General features: G+C 40.0%; 1 protein-coding gene across 3 annotated transcripts in view; it reads right to left on the reverse strand.

Annotated features, from left to right (window-relative positions):
- Positions 1-27,425, reverse strand: part of morc2.S (MORC family CW-type zinc finger 2 S homeolog) — a 62,999-nt gene that overhangs the window by 28,314 nt on the left and 7,260 nt on the right. For all 3 annotated transcript variants that reach the window (XM_018243984.2, XM_018243982.2, XM_018243983.2), the window contains exons 3-13: positions 25,932-25,985; positions 25,183-25,217; positions 23,141-23,209; positions 21,746-21,836; positions 20,762-20,870; positions 15,902-16,061; positions 12,404-12,515; positions 10,352-10,477; positions 9,261-9,340; positions 7,710-7,792; positions 398-483 (exon numbers count right to left, since the gene is read on the reverse strand). In XM_018243984.2, coding sequence (XP_018099473.1) covers positions 398-483; positions 7,710-7,792; positions 9,261-9,340; positions 10,352-10,477; positions 12,404-12,515; positions 15,902-16,061; positions 20,762-20,870; positions 21,746-21,836; positions 23,141-23,209; positions 25,183-25,217; positions 25,932-25,985 — 1,005 coding nt within the window. The remainder of the gene's footprint in view (positions 1-397; positions 484-7,709; positions 7,793-9,260; positions 9,341-10,351; positions 10,478-12,403; positions 12,516-15,901; positions 16,062-20,761; positions 20,871-21,745; positions 21,837-23,140; positions 23,210-25,182; positions 25,218-25,931; positions 25,986-27,425) is intronic.

Raw genomic sequence — 27,425 nt, forward strand, 5'->3', positions numbered from 1 at the left:
AATTGTATATTCTATTTACTGAGATAGTGTTTACAGTGGTGCTATTAGTATACCCACTGCTGGGAAAAAAAGTTCCCAACAGATGTATGTTCTTTCCTTTTCTTCTTTGTTAATTTAATATTTAAACATGAAAGCTGCACTACTTGAGTGATTTGCTGCCTAGAAGTGATGTGCGGGCTGGCCTGATACATGCGGGTTGGGCGGGTTTGGAGCAACATCGACACATCTTTAGATTTCTAAAAAGTATCACTTCAATAATAAACACAGAAGTAAAATAATAAAATTATAAATACATCATCAGTGACAATATCCTTGCATTAATCCCATTAAAAACACACACAATTTTTGTTTACCACCCTGAAATTTGATGACCCCACCCCCCCGACTCAATCCTCACCTTTGTTTGGCTTCCTTAATGCGTTTCTTTACATCTGCTTCTCTACGAAAAGTCATTGCTGTGTTTTGTACTTGTCGGAGAGCAGCCTGATAAAACAGTATGACAAATATGCATCAAATTATGATAATGGAAGGTTAGAATTTGAGAAAAAATACATCCAAAATACAGAGTATGTAAAATAGGAAAAATGGTGAAGGGGAAAATCATATTCACTGAAGAAAACACGAGTTTTTTCAGAAAAAAAGCACCTTGACAGATAAACTAGGCTGTTGATAAAGCAGAAGCCAGACAATGTCCACCACCTTATGAATATGCAGTGAGAAATCGTGCACAAACTCTCTGTTATGTATCTCAGGGAATAATCTCACATATTGCACTAGTGACTATCCTCATTTGTCTGGATAGCTTAGAGAGACTTTTGTAAACTATTATGAAGAAGCCAGAAGTTTTGTTTTGCCTCCAAAACGGTCAGTTGAGTCAGTAACGAGTCCAGCATATTTACACAAAGTATGAGGTAGTATGATGAAGTATAAATGAAAAGCTAGGACCAATACTAAATAAGAATACAAATGTTTTTTCCATTACAACGGAACCATAATGGGATATCACTGGGCTAGAAACAAGTGTCTTGGAAAAAAAAGTTTGTTATTAAATGTTTTAGTTTAACTACTTAAGTGTTTATAATCTTCAAAATGTCAAAGCAACTCTGACATTTTGTTTCTAAACCTTTTTTTTTTAGTAGTAGATGAAATTGGGTAATCCTATATATAAAATTTCCATTTTAAGAACAAAAGCTGGGCAAAGACGTGCAGGTTTATCCTTATGTCCATCGAACAATCGTCTGTAGCAATCTTCTAATCTACCACTTACCATTCAGATTAAATGAAGTAGCAAAAAGTACAAAGATGATGTTGTTCTGGCCATGATTTGACAGGCAGTAATCATATAAAAGTTATGTCTGACAAAGAGTAGTGGCAGTCACCCACTGATATTATCAGATAGGCAATACATGCAGATAGGAAGATTTTTGTACTTACCGTTAAATCCTTTTCTCTCATCCTACATTGGGGGACACAGGCACCATGGGGATGAAGATCCTGTCGCTTGGAGAGTGGACACTAAGAGTTAAAGATGACTCCTCCTCCTCCTCTGGGCTTCATCCCCTGCCTCCTCCTACTTTCTCCAGTTTCTGACCGAAGAAGGAGTACCATAATATCACCCAAAATACAGAGAAGGAGTCTCCCACCCTTAAAATTAACCTATTAACCAGTTTGAAAAAACTACTCCCAACGGGGAGAAAAAACTCCAGATGACCTAAGGTCTATTTTTATTTAAACCAGGGAGGGAAGGCCTGTGTCCCCCAATGTAGGATGAGAGAAAAGGATTTAACGGTAAGTACAAAAATCTTCCTTTCTCTCACCTATATTGGGGGACACAGGCACCATGGGGATGTCCCAAAGCAACCCCTGAGGGCGGGACCTTACCCCTATAGTGCTCACATAAGAACTGTTTGTAACACCTTCCTCCCAAAGCTGGCTTCAGCTGAAGCTTGGGTGTGCAGCCTGTAGAAGCGCGTGAAGGTGTGTGGAGAAGACCAAGTGGCGGCCCGGCAGACCTGTTCAGCCGATGCTTGGTGTCGAACAGCCCAGGAAGTGCTGACTGAACGTGTAGAGTGGGCTTTGATTTTTAATGGTGTTGGTTTTCCCTTTAGTGCATAAGCTCTGATGATTGTGGAGCGAATCCATTTCGCTATGGTCGACTTAGCGACCCTCATTCCCCTTTTTCGACCTTCTGTAAGGATGAAGAGAGAGTCTGTCTTTCTAATTTTCCTTGTGGCTTCGAGATATGCCCTGAGGGCTCGAACAACATCCAACTTGTTTAGGCGTCTCTCATGAGCATTCTTTGGTTCGGGGCAGAGCGATGGAACAACTATGTCTTGATTCAAATGAAATTCCGAAACAACCTTCGGCAAAAATTCCGGTGTTGGTCTCAGGACCACCTTGTCACAATGGAATATTATGAACGGAGACCTGCACGATAGCGCCGCTAGTTCGGATACTCTTTGGGCCGATGTGATAGCCAAAAGGAATACCACCTTCTCCGTAAGTGTGAGTAGTGGAATTTTATCTAGCGGTTCAAAGGGTTCCTCTTGAAGAACTGACAGTACCAAATTTAGGTCCCAAGGAGGAACAGGGTACTTGTAGGGGGGTACTAGTCTAGTGGCCCCTTGTAAAAACGTTTTGATGTTGTCTCCAGATGCTATCTTTCGTTGAAAAAGGATAGAAAGTGCTGAGATTTGAACTTTCAGGGAACTTAAGGCTAACCCCTTTGAGAGACCCTCTTGGAGGAAGGATAGAATGTCTCTGTCCTCTGCCTTCCTTGGATCTGTTCCTCTCAACTCGCTCCAAGTAATGAAAGTTTTCCAAACTCTGTGATATATTTTAGCAGAAACTGGTTTCCGAGCTCGCAACATTGTGGGTATCGCCTCTCTGGGAGCTCCAGAAGCCTCCAGCACTAAGGCTTCAAGAGCCACGCCGTTAAAGCCCACTGATGTAAATTCGGGTGGGCAATCGGCCCCTGTGTAAGTAGATCTTCTCTCAGAGGAAGATGTAGTGGCATGTCTCCTGCCATGTCTACTATCTCCGCGAACCAAGGCCTTCGGGGCCAATAGGGAACCACCAGGATTGTATGAATCTTCTCCTTCTTGATCTTCTTCAGTATTCTTGTTATGAGAGCCAAGGGAGGAAATACATAGGCTAGCGAGAAAGTCCACTGGATCACTAGGGCGTCGACCGCCCAAGCTTGCGGGTCGATGCTTCTGGCTACGAATCTTGGTACTTTGTGGTTGTACCGAGACGCCATCAAGTCGACTTCTGGTAGACCCCACCTGTTCACGATTAGTTGGAAGCTTTCTGGGTGCAGGCTCCACTCGCCCTGATCTATCGTTTCTCTGCTTAGGTAATCTGCCTTCCAGTTGTCTATCCCTGGTAGATAGACTGCCGATATTGCCGGAACGCGTTCCTCTGCCCATGTCAGAATACTTCTTGCCTCTGCTAAGGCCGCCAGACTTCTTGTGCCTCCCTGATGATTTATGTAGGCCACTGCTGTTACATTGTCTGACTGTACTCTCACTGCTTTTCCCCGCAGAAGGTCTGTCCAGTGTTGTAGGGAATATCGTATCGCTCGGAGCTCCAGTAGGTTGATGGGGAGAAGCTTCTCCGATTGGTTCCAGAGTCCCTGCACTGTGTCTTGGTCTAGGACTCCTCCCCATCCCCGTAAGCTGGCATCTGTTGTTAGTATCGTCCAACAGTGTGAGGGGAAGGGTTTTCCCTGTGTCAGCCGGTGAGGTTGCAGCCACCAGTCCAGGGAAAGATTGACCTGTTCCGGAATCGTAACTTGTCTGTCTAAGTTTTGTCGATTCTTCCTCTGGTGCCGTAGTATGAGCTGTTGTAGAAGTCTGGTGTGGAGCTGAGCATAAGGTACTACGGGGAACGAAGCCACCATTGTGCCCAACACCTGCATTGCTGTGCGAAGCGGGATCTTGTCGGATGTTTTGAGGTACCCGATCCTTCTCTGAAGAACGCTGACCTTCTCCATTGGCAGAAAGGCTCTCTCTACTCTGGAGTCGAGAACTACACCTAGGTATTCCATTCTCTGTGCTGGGAGTAATGTGGATTTTTTGTAGTTGATTATCCAACCCAGCTGAGACAGTACCTGTATGACCTGAGTTGTGTGATTGATCGCCACCTTCAGGGAGGGAGCCTTCACTAGAAGATCGTCCAAATAGGGGATCACCTTGATTCCCCTGAGTCTGAATCCTGATAGTGCTGCTGCCATGATCTTCGTGAAGACCCGTGGAGCCGAAGATAGACCAAAGGGAAGAGCTACAAACTGCCAGTGCTTCCCTGCTGCGTAGAATCTCAGAAATCTGTGATGGGCTGGGTGGATGGGAATATGGAGGTATGCGTCTTTTATGTCTATTACAGACATGAATTCGTCTTTTTCCATGGACAGTAGGACGGATTGTATTGATTCCATCTTGAAATGGTATGCCTTGACAAACTTGTTGAGAGTCTTTAGGTCTAGCACCGGTCTGTAAGAGCCATCCTTCTTGGGTACGATGAATAGGTTTGAATAAAAACCCTTTCCCCTGTCTGAATGTGGGACCGGTTGGATGACTCCCGAGTCTGCAAGATCGAGTATAACCCTCAGAAATGCCTCTCTTTTGTGATTTCCTACTGGAACACGGGATATGAAAAATCTGGTTGGAGGATGTAGATCTAAGTCTATAAGATATCCTTCTGATACTATTTGGAGGACCCAATGGTCCCTGACTAGACTTCTCCACACCTCCCAGAAGGCCCTTAGGCGTCCGCCCAGACGAGGCCCTCCAGGGGTGGGCACATCTTCAGGCAGAGGTAGACTTGTCCTGGGGGGGCTTGGCAGCTCCCTTGGAAGAGGTCCAGGTGGACTCCCGCTTGTTGTGGTATCTCTGGCGAAAATTCGTGTTTGACTTCTCAGTCTGTGGTTTTGCTCTCTGTCCCTGCCGAAAGGGCCGAAAAAAGGGTCGCCTCTTGAAAGTAGGTCTCTTAGGTTTACTTTGTGGAAGGATAGTGCTCTTGCCTCCTGTAGCCTGAGAAATTATTTTGTCAAGCTCAGTTCCAAATAGTTGTTTCCCCTGAAAAGGTAGACTCACTAAGGACTTCTTTGAAGTAAAATCTGCCGACCAAGTCTTGAGCCATAAAAACCGGCGAGCCGCTATGGATTGTGCAGAGGTCTTGGCGACCAGTTTGGCCGCATCTAGTGCTGCGTCACCCAAGTATGCTGTGGCGTCCGCTATCTGTGAAAGTAGAAGATCTGTAGTTGGATCCTCGGAGCCCAATAACTGTGCTACTTGCTCTACCCAGACCTCCATCGCCTTTGCCACCAATGCGATGGCGAACATAGGTCTAAGGGCTGTTCCTGACGTAGTGAAGATTGACTTACAAAACCCCTCTAGTCTCTTGTCAATTGGATCCTTAAAGGATGCTGCATCCGCTACTGGGATGGTGGTGGTCCTAGAAAGCCTGGATACTGGAGGATCGACTGTAGGCGGGGAGGACCACAAGTCCATACATTCCTGAGGAAAGGGATAAGACTGGGTGAAGCGTTTTGATATTTGAACCCTATGATCTGGAGCTTTCCACTGAGATCTGACTATCTCATCTAACTGCTCATATGCTGGAAAGACATAGGAGGTCTTGCGTTGTCTCTTGAAAATATTCCTACCAGCCTCAGCTGTGGTAGAGGCTGTGTCATCGATATTAAGGGTCTTTAGAACAGCCTGTATTAACCCCTCCACCTCCCCCTGGGTTCTGGGGGTCTCCGGGTCTGGCTCAATATCTTGTTCAGAATCATAGTCTGTGAGAACCTGTCCTTCCTCATCGGAGGAGTTAAGTAGGCCACCCCTAGGTCCCGAGGGAGAGTCAGGTGGTCGCTTTGAAGCAGTTGGTCGCCTATCGTGGGCCTGAGGAGGGTTAGATAGGTGTTGCAGGACCTTGTCCAGTGTCTCTGGAATGCGAGCCAAGTTGTGAATGCCGGCTAAGGATAGAGTGAGAGCACGCATAAGGTCTGATTCGGAGCCCTGAGGTGCTGTAATGTCTGAGTGTGTGAGTGGAGGAGAGTCAGAGGGAGGGCTGTGAGAGGCTATGGTGGGTCTACAAGCTGCGCACACCGCCTCAGTTGAAGGAGACAAAAATTTTTCTTTGCATGCTGCACATGCCAAATAGGAAACCCTGGTTGTCCTGCGTGCAGGTGCTGAGGGTTTAGCTATGACTGCCTCCTCTGTGGTGTTTGACATGGCTGCCTGAGTAGTGGAGGCAGGGGAAAAAACTGTGGGCCCGCTGTGAGCAGAAAACGTCTGCAACAGATAAAATATATATATATATAATTATTTAATATATCTGCCACACAAAGAACGCAGGGTGCTTCCCCAACACTAACCTGAGGCGCTAGCAGCACACCGCTGTCGAGTCAAGATGGCGGCGCAGGAAGAGTGTGCGTGCGCAAGAGCAGCGTCGGAAACGCAACGGCGCCTGAGTTAGTAAGGCGTCCCAAGATGGCGCCGACGTCAAGCAGGCGCCGGCGTCCCAAGATGGCGCTGGAGTGCTGAAAACGCCGCAACTAAGATGGCGGAAGAGGTCGACGGCGCCTGACTAGTAAGGTGTCCCAAGATGGCGCCGACGTCAAGCAGGGCGCCGGTGTTCCAAGATGGCGCTGGTGTCCCAAGATGGCGCCGTGTCTGCTCGAGACGCCGCAACCTAAGATGGCGCCGGCATCCCTGTGAGAGCGCATGTAAGGTATTGCTAACGGCGCCCCCTCCTCCCTCGTTCCTGTCAGAGGAGCGATGCCTCTATAACTATCTGGGGAACCCCTTAGAGGAGAATATACCTCTAGTACTCCCTGGGGGTGTGAAAAGATTTTTTTTTTTTTTTAATAAAAAGGGTGGGAAGCAGGTAGATCTCCTACCTGTACAGCCAGGGATGTGTGCCCATACAACGACCTCCCCTGTCGATAAGCTGGTGCAGACCTCCGTGGAGCGGTAACCACAGCCTCAGGGGGGAATGTGGAGCTTTGCCTGCAGCCTCCGTAGAGCGGTAAGGCAGTTGGGCACCATTGAAGACGTCTGGCTGAGGGGCACTGGATACAAGTAAGCGCTGTCCCCCTTGTGGCATGACCCGCACCGAAGTTAGATCATTTGCTCCAGCCACCGTGATGTCCATGTTCTCTTCTGAGGACACTAAAAGAAACTGGAGAAAGTAGGAGGAGGCAGGGGATGAAGCCCAGAGGAGGAGGCGGAGTCATCTTTAACTCTTAGTGTCCACTCTCCAAGCGACAGGATCTTCATCCCCATGGTGCCTGTGTCCCCCAATATAGGTGAGAGAAATATTATCTTTATTGTACAGAAACTTTCTAACCTGTCCGATTGACTAAACATCCGATGAGCATGATACAAAAAATGTCAGGACAATCTACATAAGGTCCAAATACCGTACGAACCTTCATTTCGTATGACTTTATCTTTGTGTCTATATCTTAAGGGTTATCACTTTGTACTTGACTAAGCTACATTGTACAACTTAGTTTAATTTGTCTCCTGTGAATTTAACTGCCAAACTCTTGAACAGGAAAGAGCGCAGTCCAATAATCAGTAATAGCATCAGTTGTAACAAGGGATATCAGGACACATTATGCTTGATATAAATTTACAGCTAAAGACAATTAATAAACAAAAGACACAGTTTCAGATCCAAATTTCAATAAAATATCTCACCCTGCTTTCCCGAGCTAGGTCATTCCCAAGCTGCATCTCCACTGCTCGTGCTTTGCTTTCGGCTTCCCGTGCCTTCTCCTCCGCTATAAGACAGTTAAAAATATTTGAAAGGCTTAATACAAACTATCAAAACTTGAAAAGATGCAAAACAGGCATTCATACATTCACGATCCATGAAGAGTAGCACATGAAAAAAACTGGGTTTCAGGGCCCCCCCCCCCCATTAAAAAAAAAAACAAAAACTGGCTATGCATGAAGCAATGGTACCAAAAGCAGTCATTCTAACTATTATCAAAATGCATCCGTTAATATTGCTGCTCCAGCAGAATTCTGCACTGAAATTGGTTTTTCAAAAGTGCAAACTGATTTTTATATTTCATTTTGAAATCTGACATGGGGCTAGACCAGGGATCCCCAACCTTTTGAACCCGTGAGCAACATTCAGAAGTAAAAGGAGTTGGAGAGCAACACAAGCATGAAAAATGTTCTTGGGGTGCCAAATAAAGGCTGTGATTGGCCATTTAGTAGCCCCTATGTGGATTGTCAACCTACATTGAGGCTCTGTTTGGCAGTGCACCTGGTTTTTATACAAACAAAACTTGCCTCCAAGCCTGGAATTCAAAAATAAGCAACTGCTTTGAGGCCACTGGGAGCAACATCCAAGGGGTTGGAGAGCCACATGTTGCTCACGAGCTACTGGTTGGGGATCACTGGGCTAGACTAATTGGCAGTTTCCCAGGTGCCCCTAGTCATGTGACTTGTGCTCTAATAATCTTCAGTCACTCTTTACTGTTGCACTGCAAGCTGGAGTGATATCACCTCCCTCAGCCCATCAGCAGAAAAATGGGAAGGTAACCAGATAACAGCTCCCAGGTAGATACAAGAACATCACTCAATAGTAAAAATCTAGGTCCCATTGCAACTCCTTCAGTTACAATGTGTAGGAGAAACAATAGCCTATCACAAAGCAGTTACATAGTGCAGCACTGGCTCTTTCTGAAAGCACATGACAAGGTAAAATGACCTGAGATCACTGCCAACATACCAATATTGCAACATTAAAAATACCCTTGTTGGGTTAGGAATTACATTTTGCATGGTAGAGTGAATTATTTGCTGTGTAAAGAGTGTAATTTACAAAGAACAACTACGCCATAAATGCTTGCTTAGCTGTCAAAATATCTTACTTTAGAAGTACTACCAAACTTACTTGCAGCAGGAAAAGCTTCATAAAACTGTTCCTTTTCTAACTGATAAGTAAATTTATGTGGCTGTGCTACGAGGCAGTGCTTTAAATGTTAAGACTTTTTAAGTAATAAATTGGTACAATTTATACAATTAGGTTAATATAAGTGATAATTGATTTAATAAAAAGCCAGCATTGCAATCTATTCACATAAATAACGCAAGAGTCAGCAACAAAATAGCATTTTATTTTGTGGTTGTTGGGAGGCAGAATAAAAAGACAAATATAGTATTCAGTATTACTTCTAAAATGTATTTGTTAACAGCCTTTTACACCCCTTATGTTAAGTTTCATCTACTTTTTACCAATTTTAGCCATGTGCTCTGCTTTCTTCACCTCCTGCTCAGCTCGTGTTTTAAACCGATTTGATGTGTATTTATACATTCTGCAAAAAGAAAAGAAAATATAGCGTATCCACAAATTCATTTTGAAGCTTAAAGGAGAAGGAAAGTTGAAACCCAAATAAAGGCCAACAAAAAATTCATTGCAAATAATTCCAAAAGCACCTATTTTATGTTTTTTTCAGTCACATGCCTGCTAGATCTCTTCACACAAATTCCTTTCCTACACTATGGCCTTCTGTCGTTCTCTGTTCCTAATATCCACCCTCTTAGTAAACTGCACAGAACATGTACAGTAACCCCCCCACTGTAGTTCAGAATATACTCAAATACATTTTCTGAAGGGCCATTATTTTTCTTTCAAAATCCCCTGGACGTGCCTAAGTTTGTATAAATAGATATAATACGCTCTTTATAAACAATAAAAATACTGAAAGGCAATTTTAATTAAAACAATTTGCAGAACACATTTACAATGCATTTTTAATGCTTTACAAAACCTAAAACACAAGCTATTGTATGTATTCTTTAGAATATGCATAATACTTTTTACCTGTTTACAATTTAATTTATACTGAATTCAAATTATTAGTATCCTGTCAGTAGACTACACTATATATTGAATACATACAGAAGAGCCCCGATTTTACATTTTTCAGGGGACCAGGAAAAAATTTAATAAAATCCGGGAAAATGTAAAATCAGGGAAATTTGTTAAAGTAACTTTTTACTGAATTTGGAATTCACCATTTACAGGCAGAACTATGGCAAAATATACATCTGGTTAGTATGTTAAATATGTTTATTTCACTAATAATAACACTCACAGTAATTTTTAGGAACATTAGGACAAAAATTGTATGTAAAATCCAAGAAAAAATTACTTAAAATCAGGGAAATGCACCCATTGAAATGCATTACAAATTGGTGGGACCACAAATAAAAGATGTAAAATGTGGGAAAACTTAAAATCAGGGTACTTAAAAATCGAGGTTTCACTGTATGGCTATATTTTGTCACCAGTCAGATGATGATGATGTTCTGCATAACTGTACCTGGGTTTGTGAAGGCAACAAGACAGTCGTTTTGTTTGCACCTTGTGTCCATGAAGGAAGATTCTCATTCTTGGATCAATATACAGAACAGCAGCATATGCTCGAAACGATCGTCGTTCAGGTTTTCTATTAATCAAAAAATAAAAAAAAACAACCCTGTTTATTCAGTTACAACACCACCATAATTTAAACAGGGAGCACAATACATCAACAACTAACACATTTAAATTGCCACATTTAAACTAATTGCAAAGAATTAAAAAAGTTATATAATCCCACTTAAAATATTTACATAATTTACTTGTTTTTGTATGTGTTTCTTTGTGTTTTGTTAAAATATATTGGACACAAAAAAAACTCTCTCTGTGTATCGCCGTTCAGCGCTGGCCCCGTTCTCCACATCAGGAATCGCTACACAAATTCTTTGAAAAAGCGGCTTTATTCATGCTCCATAAGTGATAACAGGCAGTGGGTAAGTGGTACAAACTAACGCGTTTCGTGCCCTTCCTATTGGCACTTCATCAGAGAACTCTGTGCGCGCATGCAATCGTGCTCACTGTTTTCTAGCTTGCGGGACGGCAGGGGAGGCAGTTCAGGGAGATTAGTCGCCCCGAAGAAGAGATCTGTCGCTGGGCGACTAATCTCCCCGAATCTGACTATGTGTCTCTGCTCTAAACAGACATTTTTCCAGGATCCAGAAGCATTCTGAACCGTTACAATTTGCTACATTTAATTGATGAATTTCTCAGCAGTAAGCTGTGGAATATTACCAACTATTGTATCAATTCTAACAGTTACCTTAAATGTAGCTCAGGGATTCTGCTCAGCATGGGCAAAGATAACAAATGCATCAACTAAATATATCAATTTAGAACAGTGAAAGCAGGCATGTCCAAAGTCTGGCCCACTTTCAAATTTACACACATTTTCACCTCATCAAATCTGGCCCATGTTGCAAAAAAGTTTGGACAACCCTTAGTTTAAAGGGATACTGTCATGGGAAAAAAAATTTTTTCAAAATGAATCAGTTAATAGTGCTGCTCCAGCAGAATTCTGCATTGAAATCCATTTCTCAAAAGAGCAAACAGATTTTTTTATATTCAATTTTGAAATCTGACATGGGGCTAGACATTTTGTCCATTTCCCAGCTGCCCCATGTCATGTGACTTGTGCCTGCACTTCAGGAGAGAAATGCTTTCTGGCAGGCTGCTGTTTTTCCTTCTCAATGCAACTGAATGTGTCCCAGTGGGACATGGGTTTTTACTATTGAGTGTTGTTCTTAGATCTACCAGGCAGCTGTTATCTTGTGTTAGTGAGCTGTTATCTGGTTACCTTCCCATTGTTCTTTTGTTTGGCTGCTGGGGGGGAAAAGGGAGGGGGTGATATCACTCCAACTTGCAGTACAGCAGTAAAGAGTGATTGAAGTTTATCAGAGCACAAGTCACATGACATGGGGCAGCTGGGAAATTGACAAAATGTCTAGCCCCATGTCAGATTTCAAAATTGAATATAAAAAAATCTGTTTGCTCTTTTGAGAAATGGATTTCAGTGCAGAATTCTGCTGGAGCAGCACTATTAACTGATTCATTTTGGAAAAAAATTTTTTTCCCATGACAGTATCCCTTTAAGTGTTGGAGATCCTCCCCCCTCCCAGAGATGGTTAAGAAGGTGAAAAATTAAACTTTACACTTCAATATTAGAAAAACAATCACAAATAGAAAATAGAAAGTAAATGGAAAAAGTCTATTTCTGGTAATCAGAACCAACTAAACTGAAAAAAACTGTCTGAAGATGAACAACCCCCTTTAAGACAAGACAGCTTGAGGCCACCCACCAATCCACCCTGCGAAAATTGAAGGACATTGGCTATGTTTAACTGGTCAAGTGGAACAAATGGAAATCAGATGGACACCAAAAGGGAGTCAAGATCATCAAAGTAAGCCTCTTCTGACAGAATCTCTTGAGACCCCAAGGTATCATTATATTATTATAATATTATTTTAATACACATATCTAAACTCAATAGAGTAAAGCAGTAATCTTCTCACTTACGTTCCCTCTGGCGGAGTCCCTGCCATCTGAATATCTTTAGGATCAGTAAGCACATCCAGCTCTGGTTCACCAGAGTCCATCAGCTTCAAGTTGAAAACTACAACCAGGGTCCCTATGCCAGAAAATAAGTATAACGGGTCATTACTTGATCCATAAAGTCAGTTCGCCTTTAAAGGAGAAGGAAAGCTACGGAGGCATTTTATTGCCAATAGATTAGCTGCAATAGTGCAAGCTAGAAAGCTATATTTATTCTGTAGAATGTTTTACCATACCTGGGTAAAAAGCTCTAGAAACTCTCTGTTTATTTAGGATAGGAGCTGCAGTATTAATGTGGTGTGACATCACTTCCTGCCTGAGTCTCTCCCTGCTCTGGGCTCAGATTACAGTAGAAAAGGGAGGGGGCGGGGGAAGAGGAGCAAACTGAGCATGCTCTTGCCCAGGGCAATGAGGTTTAAGCTGAAGGCAGGAAGTCTGATACAGAAGCCCATGTGTACACAATAGAAGGAAAGAAATGCTGTGTTTCTTTTGACAGGAGACTCAGAGCAGCACTATTTTGGGGGTTTACTGGTATATTTAGATGGACCTTTCTGATAAGGCTTACTTAGTTTTAACTTTTCCTTCTCCTTTAAAATTTTAGAATAACATATGTACAGCATGCTTCTAATATAATTAGTGTTCATTTATTTATTTTAAGTTTTGAATAAGTTTTTTCTTGCAATTTTGGAACTTTAGTTATTTGGCTGTTAGAACTTAATTACCATAAGGGCAAATAGCAGTTAGCAATATACTGTATAAGGTTACAAGATTTTGAGAGTAAAATCCAGGGACACAGCAAAATTATTAGGCCATAGCTAATCTTTATTTTCTTATCCATGTAAACCACTGGCCATTCTTCATATAGAATGCCCACCAGATAAGTAAAAACAATTAGAAAACTGCAAGTACAAAACACCCCAGAGCACAGGTCCATAGCTCTGTACACATATTCATGAAATATACAATATTGTACTCATTTTGTTTTTTGTTGTTTAATGTTTCCTTTTTAGCTTTTGTCTTTCATTCTCTTTTATTTATAATCCCCATGTATTTTTCTTCTTAATACAGCATCTCAAAGCTTCTTGTTCTGTAGGTTTCATCTTTTTCCCCCATTAAAAAAACACAATTTTTTCTAAAAAATACTCCTCCTCCTGCGATCACCCATCTAATATTTCTCTGTTTCCCTCTCATTCATTTTTCTGTTGTCTTCTACATTAATGTTCTCTCCCTTTCTCAAGAACACTCGCTATTCTCATTTCTTTACACTTCATCTATTTCCTGCTTTATCTTATTTTTTTTATTGCTCGTCATCCCCATTTGATTTTCATTTCTATTCATATTTTCACATTGCTCTTTTATTTTCTTTCCTACTAACGCCATCTGTTTGCCCCATTTCATTCATTAATTTAATCTCTCTATTTATAGTCTCTTTTTTTCTCCAACCTTTTATTCTTTTCCTGTTTTCTCTTCTACATTCTGTTGTCCTTTCAGTGCTTTCCTCACACAAATTCTCTCCTATGCTTCATCCAATTGTAATGTTATATTTTCTATCAGTGCCTCTTTTTTTAAATCATATATTCCCCTAAGCAATTTTAAAACAGCCACTCTGCATGCACATACTGAAATATGCACATACTGAAATACTTTTCTGATTTGTGGAGAGAAAGAATCCCTCGATCAAATGTAAGATTAATTCCAGTAGTGCTATGAAATTCTATTATTAAATAAAATTAATTTCCAACTCAAATTTCATAACTCAGTTTTTATAATTGATATTAAATTTATTTTAACTAAACACCCTTGATAAATATTCAAATAATCAAAAACAATTAATTCCCAATAATGTAGGTTATAAAAACTTATCAATAGGCTGGAGAAGTCAATGTACCGTCCCTGATTGTTGGAAGAGGCTAGCTTAACTAAAAAACGACAAAGCCCAGGATGCTTAGAGAGAAGAAGAGGTTGGAGAGAGATAAGAGACTGAGTGTAACCACCATCACCCTCAATTGGACTAACTGAATAGAAAATCTGAAGTTAAAATCAAAAGAATAATGTTAAAATAAATTTGTGCCAAAACAGATTTCGATGTGTAGCTTGATCGAGGCATCGCTGTGTAGCTTTATCGAGGCATTGCCTCGATAAAGCTACGCAGCGAAACGCGCGTCAGTACAAATTTGTTTTAACATTATTCTATTGATTTCAACTTCAGATTTTATATTCAGTTAATCCAATTGAGGGTGGTTGTGGTTACACTCAATCTCTTATCTCTCTTCAACCTCTTGGATGAATTGAGCTGAATGTTAATTGATTCTAAGGATTGATAATTGACTATTCAATAATTTATTAGCACAAGCCACTTTATTATTAAGGATTGAAAATTATTTATTTAATTATTTGAGCACTGCATTTTAGTTACCTCAATTAATTGAAACAGGTTAAATCAACTGCACAAACTGAAGTTTTTTTAAGATACATTATTGGGAAGTGATTGTTTTTGATTATTTGAATATTTATCAAGGGTGTTTATGTGAAATCAATTCAATATTAATTATATAAACTGGTTTATGAAATATGAGTTGGAAATTAATTTTATTTAATAATAGAATTTCATAGCACTACTGGGGTTAATCTTACAGTTTAAAGAGGAACCAAACGGAAAATTGATAAAACAAGGTGTTCTTTCTCTCCACAAATAAGAAATCTTAATTGGTACAGATCCCTGTTTGAATCAATATTAGTAGAGTTAGGTATTGCAGGTAGATCTAATTTGCAACCACATACTGAAAGGGTGTCCAGTCGATTGAAATGGTCATAAAAGATTTTTGATACTCTCCATCATAGTTGATTCACAGATTGTGATCAGCATGGAAATCCAGAAGTCTATATGCAGTGCTTAGCAGAGGAATGGAATTGAACAATTTACAAAGGGTTCAAAACTGAATATTTTGCAGACCCTCCAATCCCGCAAATCTCTAGAAATGTATGCAGACATATATGCAGATACCACAGAGCTGAAAGTGAAGTTGCGGGTTGGAAGATCAGTATGATGGGGACTTATAAGGTTAGGGCAAGTAAGCAGGAAAGGTCCCCGGGATCAGTTTTCCCCAGGGATCAAGCTCCCGAAACAGGACCTGTCCCCCTGGGGATGGGTGGGAAACTGAAATAGCAATAGTGAATTATGAGTTTTAATCCTATTGTGAAATACACCTGGCGAATTAAGGTGAACTTTGGGGAAGTTAGGCAAAGATATAATTCACACATAAGTAAATTTGCTACTGGTACAGAAACTCTCAAAACTGCCCCTGATTTCTTCTATTGATTAGGTCACCTGCGAAAGACAGTTTTAGCAGTTCTCTTCCAAAAAAACATGCACTAGAGTACTTTCGAGCCAGTCTGAAGTGAAACTTGCACTAGTGCTTTATTTAATGAAGAGTATGAACATTTTCTGGGCTGTCTTCTTACCTGTGTCTTCAGTGATTTTTTTAAATTGTTTCATGAGCTCCATTTGGGAATGAAATGGAGAATACTTATAGATGAGTTCAGTTTCAATTGCAAACTTCTCCATGTTGTCTGTTATAGGTTCACCAGTTTTCGTATTCCAAGTTGGAAGAGGAACAATAACCTTTGGTAAAGTAAAAAAAAAAAAACAAGCAGTAAAGAGCATGATGTTTAATAAATCTGTTAATATAGCCATACGATTAACGATTACGATTCAAATTTCTCCACACAGTAACAGACAAAAATACTCATTCATAATTGAAGTTTGCAAAGGATTATGATGCAGTAGCGGGCAATTCTATCAATCCTAAAACTGATTGGTAAGATAGAAACATATTTAATATTGTTTTGCATATTCAGAACAACTACAACTTTTTACATTTAGATATGGTAAAGTGCTAAAGAAAATAATTCCATACACACAAAAAGTAACAAGCTTACATTATGTAAAAAAAATTGGTTTTCATTATCTCATATTGAATCATACATACATAAACAATAGAGTGTACAGTACTTATTTTTGCTCCGTTAAATACATTTTTTAAAATAATATGTGAATAATCACAACAGAACGTCTATTACAGGGATGGCATCTCTTATTAAAAAGCCTGTTATCCAGTAAGCTCATAATTGCAGGAAGATAGAGCCAATTTTAAAGGGGTGGTTCACCTTCAGAACATAGTCTAAATTTGAATAGCCCCAGTCAGAAGAAACATTTTGTAATTTATCTTTATTATTTTAAAAAGGATCGCTGCTGCTAAAAGGCTCTCTCCTCTTTGCTGCCTCTCTGGCTGTGTTCGCCGACACCGGAAATTCTTTCTTCCCATACAGGAAGCCGACACTGATCTAGTTACTGCGCATCTCTCCCCTAGCCTGCATCATTTGCATTTCACTAATCCTATTGTCTTAATATTGACAGCCAAGCCCATCATAGATATGCAAATGAAACAGGAGAAGGAAGCATGCGCAGAGCCAGTACAAGCCCATCATAGATATGCAAATGAAACAGGAGAAGGAAGAATGCGCAGAGCCAGTTGAGTATGATTTTTTTTTTTTTTTTTTTTTTTTAAGGGCTGGGAAATCCCCAACATAGAGAACTTTAGCAGAGCACATCTGTTGTTTGTCTGTTCTGTAGCTTCAAAACAGAACATTTAAAATAATAAAGATGATGTTATTTCCTCACTGGGGCTATTCAAATATAGAATATGGTCTAAGCTGAACATCCCCTTTTTATTTCTCTCTGTAATAGCAAAACAGTACTTTGTACTTGATCTTAACTTTGCTTAGGGTTGCCACCTTTCCATGGCCCATGATCCGGCCAGGGGTTGGAGCCATGATGTCAGAGGGACGGGCCAGTGAAGTTGCGGGCGGAGCACAACACATCACAGGGCAGGGCTATGACGTGGTGATCAGCGATTGGCTGATCGCCATGTCAACCTGCCCGGTTTTCCTTATTTGGAAAACTGGCCAGACAGTCTTTACACGAGCAGGCCTTCTGAAAACCAGATTGCCGGGTCAAATTTGGACAGGTGGCAACCCTAACTCTGCAGCATAAATCCATATTGGTGCACAACAATCGGGGTTATTTAATATTGAAACATTTTTATTTGTCACCCAGACACAAAAAGCTATATTTAAAAAGTCCTTTTCAAATTAAAATTGAAACACAAATTATTTTCTATTAAAACATCCATACGGGTTATAATCTATGCGCTAAGGCACAGCAATCACAATTACTTTCATTTCTGCAGTTCGTTGATGTGTAGTCTGTGCATCAGGGGTGCCCAGGACATTGATCGCAGCCTACCAGTAGATCACGGGTTTGTTCCTGGTAGACCACGACCTGCCAGGAGTTAAAATGGTGCTTCCTGGCCGTGACGTCAAAAGTCTCGTCAGATGAGACTTTGCGTCGGCCCTAAACAGATTGTTGGCATTAGCTGAAGACTCCCCGATAGCTGTTGCTGATCTTGTTAATGGCCATTCATTACTGCAGTTAATCTCCTGGAGCAGTGCTACCATTTATTTTGTGTTTGGTGCTCATCGGGTTGTATTGATTCGCTGCGCGAGCACAAGGGATTGACACTCACTGTCCGGAGTCCCAACAATGGCAGCCAATAAGGTTGGCAAAAGGCTCACAAATAAACCTCATTCGCCATCCAAGACCCGAGAGTCCAACCAAGGCACCCAGAGGCGACAGGCGTGGGTCACTGTCAAGCATGATCGCAAACAGCAGCAGAAGTGCCTGCATGTGGAGAAGTGGATAGACGAGCAGATGGAGGAGCTGTACCTGGGAAGGATGAGTGCCTGTGTACCTGAAAGCTAATAGAAGGACATAGCTAAGAGGCCAGTGGGGAACCACACCTCTAAATCTCTGAGCAAAGCCCTCTGGTGCACGGTATGGGTGGGCGGTGTGCAATGGGGCAAATAAAGAGAAATAGACAGGAGGAGTGCTGACATGGAAGGGCATGGTGGATGCTGGGAAAGGACACAGGCAGTGGGGCACATGTAGGTGCTTCAAGGAAAAGAGGGGATGCACATGGAAGGAAAATAAGAAAATGTTTCTGGAAGTTCAGACTCCTCATCGGAGTCTGAAAGTGCAGGAATGGTGGAAGCCTTAAGTTCGCCTGATGAACCAGTGGCAGGCAAGCTGTGTGAAGAACTTGTCCAGCATTTCCAGAAGCTTGGTAAAACCCTTTAAGGCAGAGATAAAACTCCCGAGCCCAGAAGGGTTGAGGCATGGTAGTGGAACTACCAGGTGCATCTGTGGTGGCCGGGGAGACTGAGGCAAAGATGAAAAGGCTGTGCATAGAGGCTAGGGTGACCTAAAGGGGCACCACAATTTAAACAGGCAACAATGAAAACCTGTGTAATGGGAGCAGAAGCCTTGGAGCCTGCTCGTGTAGAGTGCAGCCTGGGTCCATCCCTGAAGGAATCTGCCATGGTTGCAAGAAAAAAACGAATGAGTTAGGAACCCTTGCAGACCAAAGGAAGAGAGAGGAAGAGAGAGAATTGGGGGACAAAACAATTCAATTGGGAAATACTGTCCTAAGACCCAGGGGTATCTGGGTATCAAAAATTGAAGTTCCATTGTATTATTCATCTTAGAGCAGAGTACTGCTGTGTTCCTTTCCCCGACAGCAGCCCTTCAACTTATTTCTCATCAGTCCAAAGCACTTTGTTCTGTCTAAATGAGCTTTTGCATACAACAAGCGACTGTTTGTAGTTTGAGTGCAGAAAGGGCTTCTTTCTCATCACCCTGCCATACAGATGTTCTTTGTGCAAACTGCACTGAATTGTAGAATGATGTACAGATACACCATCTGTAGCAAGATGTTTTTGCAGGTCTTTGAAGGTGATCTTTGGGTTGTCTGTAACCATTTTCACAATACTCCGCATATGCCGCTCCTGTATTTTTCTAAAGCCCTAAACCACGATACTGAACAATCTTTGTTTTCAGATCTTTTGAGAGTTGCTTTGAGGATCCCATTCTGTCACTCTTCAGAGGAGAGTCAAACAGAAGCACAACTTACAATTGTCAACCTTAAATACCTTTTCTCATGATTGGAAACACCTGCCTATGAAGTTCATGGGATACTGTCATGTCAAAATGAATCAGTTAATAGTGTTGCTCCAGCAGAATTCTGCACTGAAACCCATTTCTCAAAAGAGCATACAGATATTTTTATATTCAATTTTGAAATCTGACATGGGGCTAGGCATATTGTCAATTTCCCAGCTGCCCCAAGTCATGTGACTGACTCTGCTCTGATAAACTTCAATCACTCTTTACTGCAAGTTGGAGTGATATCACCCCTCCCTTTTCTCCCCCCAGCAGCCAAACAAAAGAACAATGGGAAGGTAACCAGATAGCAGCTCCCTAACACAAGATAACAGCTCCCTGGTAGATCTAAGAACAACACTCAATAGTAAAAACCCATGTCTCACTGAGACACATTCAGGTAAATTGAGAAGGAAAAACAGCAGCCTGCCAGAAAGCATTTCTCTCCTAACATGCAGGCACAAGTCACATGACCAGGGGCAGCTTGGAAATTGACAAAATGTCTAGTCCCATGTCAGATTTCAAAATTGAATATAAAAAAATCTGTTTGCTCTTTTGAGAAATGGATTTCAGTGCAGAATTCTGCTGGAGCAGCACTAATAACTGATTCATTTTGAAAAAGATTTTTTTGCCCATGACAGTATCCCTTTAACAAGCTAATCCAACCAATTTGGTGTTGCCAGTAATCAGTATTGAGCAGTAATTTGGTGTTGCCAGTAATCAGTATTGAGCAGTAACATCCATTCAAATTAGCAAAATGACAAGAGTACCCAAATTTTTGCACAGACAGTTTTTCACATTTGATTTAATTTCATACAACTGAATACTGCTTCACTAAAAACCTTTGTTCAGAAAACACCCCCGTTCATGGGAAATGAAAGACATACCACTGTTATCTTTTTTGTTGAAAATGGAGTAAATTATTATGCAGGCTGAGAGGGGTTCCCAAACTTTTTCATATGACTGCATGCAAGGCAGCACCCAGAAGTGCAAGAGCATACAGCACACATGGCAGATCAGTGTGAATGCACATATCTGAGGCTAGGTTACAAAGAGGTACACTGTATAAACACACACTAGTAACACTTACTTGGCTTTAGTTTTGCCATTCTGCAATATATTAGACAAGTAGACAATATATTTTTCTTGCATATATTTCATAATTTTTATACTGTCAAGGCATAGACAATTTGCAAAATGAAGTGTTGCGGGCAAGAACCTATTTAACAATATACCAGTATGGAATATGAAAACCATTTTCAAACCTCATCAATGCCTTCCTCCTCATGAAAGGTGCGAGACAGAAAAAGGCAAGTCATTGTATCTCCCTTCTTGGTGAAAAGGATGAAATCTTTTCCAATTCTCATAGAACCCCTAGAAAAGAACACAACGAAAGTAAATCAATGTATGGAATCCTTATACTATGAACTCTGATTCTAGTGTAATTAACATTATTAGACTATACACATCAGTGGTCACATTTGGCTAAGTCACAAAATATGTAGCAATTTGGCTATTTTTGCTGTGCAACGCTGCATACAGAAGTTATAGAAAAAAATATATATACATACTGTATATACATTCTGGCCACCAACATGGTTGATCATATCAGCAATATCCTCTAATTCTCATCTCAAGATGATTGAGTCACTTATGGGGCCTTTTCAGATCTGTCATTGCATTCGTAGCCTTGCATGGTCTATGACCAATAGGGTGTTTTTACAGAATTCACAATTAATAACAGAAACAGCTTCTATTAGAAAGTTTCGGGCCCATTTGTGGCCCAAAAGTCTGCAGACTCCATTAAGGACCAAGTCAGCAGCTAGTATCCTTGCAAGAAGTATGCGAAATCAGTGTTACTATTGTATGTTATCTTTTACCTTTACATTTCTCACCATGAATTATATATACAATCTATTGTTAAGCTCCTTTATTAATCAGGAATTGCTGTCTTAACCTAAGCGGACTTACTTAACTAAGTAAAAAAATAATTTTTGCCTTTGAGGCAGGTGACCCTAATAAAGTATCTATGCAACATATATACATAAGGCTTTCTTTGTGATTTGTATTGTTTCTTTTATGGCAAATATGGTAAGAATCTGCTATTCCTAGTTATATTGTTTCTAGTTATAGTTCTGGGTAATATAGAAAATGTAAAGTTTCTAATAACATACTGGAAGCTTTCATGTATCTTTAGAAGGCTAGTCATCAGTGTGCTTGTATTAGCAAATCATTGTTGAAGTACTTACGACTTTAAACCATTTCCATATTGACCAATTTGGATAGATTCAGGAGTCCTTTTAGCAGATCGACCAAACTGAATAACACCGGCTGCTTCACCTAATACAGACATATAAGGGTGCAACAATAAAGAAGCAGTCACACTGCCAGACATTTTAAATAATACTGAAAAATCACATTTGCTACTCAATGAAAAGCGTAATTTGATAAGCTTGTGGAGTAATGATAAACAGGCCTCTGCTCCAAACCACAGAAGTCCATCTGCCACCTTTCCACATGCTTCACACATGGCACTTCACATTCAGTGAAGAACAAAGAAAACTCCAGCACACAAGGGTAGCAATCTACCCATGTTTAATCGTGCCAAGTCAACAACAATGGTATGCATGTGTGTATCTTTAAGTATGGGACTTCTCATTCAGTTACATTAGCAGAGTGACAAACAGTTTTGACGGATTCTATTCTTGCCAGACAGTGTGTGCTGTAGCATAGGCCTTAGAAACATCTACCCCTGGGACTGCACCTGTTTTATAACATTAGTGCTATCCTTGGCAAACCTAAAATATTAGTGTAATTCTTGGCTATTTATCCCCTCTTCCTCCGCTTCCATAGAATGCAATTGCACTTACAGGCTAGAACGATTTTACACCATTGTAAGAGTCTCCTAACATTAGGAAGAGAAACATTTAAACTGAAGTAGACTTCCTGATCTGTTCTCTGGTTGCTGCTTAAGTAACACAGCACTTGTAGTAACACAACTTGTATTTGCCTGTTCAAAATTAATTGCAAATTGTATGTTTATCGGCAGCTGCACCACTTGTGTAAGTACATCACTAGTGTTAGGTAAAGTTCAGTTGTGTGTGCGTAGTTGCATAACTACAATACAGCAGACCTCACAGCCATGTACTCCTCCTCACCAGTCCATGAGTTCTCCATCCGTTGCAAATAAGCGAGTCATATGTCTTTTATCAAGCCTTGATAAAAGACCGATGGCAGCCTGAAACGTTGCTAAGTGTATCGGGTCTGAGCCCATGTCTCAATAAAGGCATTTTAAGCAAAGGAATCCATGACTGGTGCTGTCAGTATCTGAAAATTGTGAGTGAACAGATACATGGTGGAAACCGTTGTACGTGCATCAGGCCCTAAGAATTGGGAGGCTACAGGTGCTGACTAAGAAACCTATTTGCAAATAAGTGAGTGACACATTGAAAGCTGACCAGGTGGGGAAGGGGGGGCTGAAGTCATGGGGTGCGTGAGTCTGAAGGTGCTCACCATATCTTTCTGAAGATTTTGTGTGTGTGGGGGGGGGGGGTTAAGTTATAGCACTGTTAGTGTACATCTACCTGAATTTGATACAAACAAATTGGATAATCATTAGAGGAGGAATGATGTGTTTAACTTACTGGGATCCATTCCTGCTCCATCGTCAAGAAAGCAAAGCATGAAGCCACCTCTAAGTTCTTCTCTTTTTACTGAAAACGATCAAAAAATATTTTAAAATTCCAAACTTATTATAGTATCCTTTATAACAGACTATACCTTATCATTCATTATATTTGGTTTGAAGACTTTTGGCTTCCATTGAAGTACCCTTTCAAAGAAGATATTGGATTTGAACCAGACTGTATATGAATAGGGGTACAGGTATGGGACCTTTTATCCAGAATGCTCGGGACCTGAGGGTTTTAGGTTAACTGATCTTTCCGCAATTTGGATCTTCATTTGGGTCTTCATTTTCAGTTTACTAGAAATTCATGTAAGTATTAAATGAACCCAATAGGCTGATTTTGCTTCCAATAAGTATTAATTATTAAATCTTAGTTTGGATGAAGTACAAAGTGCTGTTTATTATAGAGAAAAAGGAAAGCATTTTTAAAAATTTGGATTATTTGATTATAATGCAGTCTGTGGGAGGAAGTCTTTCCATAATGCTGAGCTTCCTGAACAATACATTCACACTTTTTTTAATATACCTTTATAAGTTTTAGTTTTAGTGAACACAAGGTGATCTTCAGACATTTTGGCAAGCACAGTTTTTAGTAGCCCAAACATATGGCAGCAAAAGGCCAAAATTGCTTAAGTTACTAAAAAAATGTGTTTGTCACGCATCCCAAAACAGCAATCGGTGGAGGACAACTCCACAATATAGTTCCAAGAAATCCGCAATATAGTTCCAAGAACCTCTTCTATATTCACTTATGCCAGAATTAGTAATGCAGTTGGCTGGAATTCTGCTTACACCTAGTTGCTGTAAAAGAGGGATAAAGCATTAACCCACTCCACCCAGCCCATCATTACTTAACATGGAGGTTGGAATGGCAGAACTAGACTTGATACCAAATCATTGGAGTTTTTAAAAAGAATATAAAAAAAGACCTGAAAATATTAAAAAGTCCTATTCTGCATCATGTCTGATAGACACTGATATGATTCATGCTTACAAGCACAAGAAGGACAATGGTCTTGTTCAGTACAAGCAGAAGGTAAATGCCTCTACTGCTTTTGCTTAACACACCATCTTTTAAAGGCTTGCATGTATTCCAGGTTTTTGAGTATGTAGAAATTGTAAATTTGTCTCTTCCAGTAGATGGCACAAAGGAGTACTAAAGCCTAAAAACAAATATTTGTAGACATGCTAAAATGTATATACTGAACCAGCCTAAAATTTCAAAATCTCTATAATAGTAATGATGCATAACTTCAAAGTTGTGCACAGCGAGTTACCATCTTAGATTTTGTTAGGAATGTCAATGACATGCACATGTGCAATATGGTCTAGGCAGCTGATGAGAAGCTATACGGTACTTAGAGGTTGTCACATATCATCAAGCAGAAAATTAGGTTTGCCTAAGAATAGGGATGCACCAGGATTCGGTTCAGGATCCGGCCTTTTTCAGCAGGATTTGGCCGAATTCTTCTGCCCAGCTGAATCTTCGGGCGAATCTTTCGCAAAGGATTCGGGGGCTTGGTCGAATCCAAAATAGTAGAAGCTAGAAGCTGCTGCTACAGGGCTGATCATTACAGGGCTGGATTCAAATCTATGACAATTTGCTTGCATGGTTACACAAGATTGTGATCCCAGCTGATGCAAGAGTGATGTATGCTTACACACAATCATGGAACAAATGACCGACTTAAGTTCCTGTCCATACAGGCTAACAGGCTGTGGTTCAGTTGGAAAACAGTCTATCACACCTGCTTCAAGGGATGGTCAGTTAATATTATAAAAATATTATAAAAATATTATAAAAATTATGAATCGTATCAGTTTAAAGTATCATATGGGCAATATATATTTTATGACAATACTCTCTCACCTACTGTCATCCATCAGTTCATATTAATTTATTAATATTCCACACTTAAAGTATACATTATCCCCATGCTTCCAGAAAAAAATTACAACATTTTGAAAATGTCAGTCTTTATTTCAACAAAAACTTACCAGTAAAAATATCGATTCTTGTGGCATCAGCATCCCTGGTTTAAAAAAAAAAGTCAGGCTTTGGTAAACTGTTTTTAATGCAAGGAGATGTTTTCACAAATGTGAATGGTTAAAAAACTCAAATACTAAAACAGCTTGAAAACAGACCTTGAATTGCCCTCTTAAAGTTCACCAAGTTTTTGCTGCCAAATGCTTTCATTCAAATATTTGAGATTTCTACAATTGAATAATTTTAGATTTTCAAATTTGAAAAACTGAAATGTAAAAAAAATTCAGCTTTTTCTCAAATCATCATTTATTTTAACTTTGTCTCAGTCATATTTCAGACAGACAGAATAGATTAAAATGTCTGTTCAAAACAAATTAGGGATGCACTGAATCCACACTTTTGGATTTGGCCGAATCCCCGAATCCTTTGCGAAAGATTTGGCCAAATACTTGCATATTACTTCCTTGTTTTCTTACAAAAAGTCACGCAATTTCATATGCAAATTAGGATTTTAATTCAGTTCGGCTGGGCAGAAGGATTTGGCTGAATCCGAATCCTTCTAAAAAGGCTGAATCCCGAACCAAATCCTGGATTTGGTGCATCCCTAAAACAAATCAAACATTTTTGTAAGAAAAGTCCAAGCCCAAATAAGCTAACTAAAATAATAGATAATAGATAATAGTTTGCAAAGACTATTTTCAAGTTATCAAATAAAATTCTCACACTAAAAGATAAATCTTATAACATGAAGTATACATACCTTGCATTATCTACTAGCTCAGCCAAAGCACCAAACAAGAACTCGTGTGTAGTGCTACAATGAAAATGAACATGTAATTAAAGATACTTTGTTTTTATATAAGATTTTTCATTACTGACCAGAGTTTTATAACATTACATTACTTTGCATCTTTCATTATAGTATCATGCCAAAATCTTAAAGCATACAAATCCTGAAATAACTAAGAAACAGTTGTAATGGATACCAGCTATATAGAAAGCTCTGAATTATGGGAAGGCTCTTCCCCATAGACTCTATTTTAATCAAATAAATGTAATCAATGTTTTAAAAATGATTTCCTTTTTCTCTGAAACAATAAAAAAGTACCGTTTTGGGACCAGTTATCTACAATGTGCAGGACCTGGGGGGTTTTCGGATAAAGGGTCCTAAGTCTACGAAAAAAAATCATTTAAACATTCGTTAAACCCAATAGGATTGTTTTCCCTCTAATAAATTATATCTTTGCCTTCATCAAGTAAAAAGTAGTGTTTAATTATTACAAAGATACATTTTAAAAATATTTAGAATGTTTAAATTATTTCATTAAAATGGACTATGGCAGATGGCCTACCCATAACTCAGAATTTACTGGATAATGGATCTCATACCTATAACTTGTACCTGATCCCATCTAAGATATAATTAAACCTTACTGGAGGCAAACAATCCTATTAGGTTTATTAATATTTAAATTATTTTTAAGTACAGTCAATGTATGGAGATCCAAATTAAGAAATGATCCATTATGTGGAAAACACCATGCCCCTAGCATTCTGGATAACAGGTCCCATACCTGTATGGTCTTATTATTGTTTAGAAAAAAAAATCAAATCAGTGAAAAACGGAGGACTGTGAGACATGGCATTCCTGTATTTTGGGGCTTTCTCTAAAATAAGTTTAAGATATTGGATCCCATACCCAAAAGCATGAAAGGTGACTCTTAGGGCAATGACACACCTCACTACTACTATTTTCACTCACATTCATGTGGAGAGCTGAATCTTAGGGGTATATTCAGATTTGCCATCAGAAGGGTTTTCAGCAACAAAAAAATGTCCTTGTCTGTCTCTTAGAAGCTTATGATCTAGCATTTCTTCACTTTAACACAGCAAAACCTATTGCATAATTTTTAGTATAATTTTTTATTATTACAGATATGCTTCAATGTTAAAAGCTCAGCTTTTACCCTTTTAATGCATCATATACATCTACTAAAACCAACTATTCTTCGGGTTTAGTTTTTTCAAACTACCGTATATACTCGAGTATAAGCCGATCCGAGTATAAGCCGAGGTACCTAATTTTACCTACGAAAACTTATTGACTCTAGTATAAGCCTAGACACAACTACAGCCCTGTCTCCCAGCAGCGCACATTCCGCCAAAGCGACCCCCCCAGCGATCAACCGGACTTCTTTGCAAAGTTGATGGTGACAGAGAATTGCCAAACTGATTACTGTGTGCATTGTCCCAC

This window comes from Xenopus laevis, chromosome 1S, assembly GCF_017654675.1.
Source record: "Xenopus laevis strain J_2021 chromosome 1S, Xenopus_laevis_v10.1, whole genome shotgun sequence".
Lineage (NCBI taxonomy): Eukaryota > Metazoa > Chordata > Amphibia > Anura > Pipidae > Xenopus > Xenopus laevis.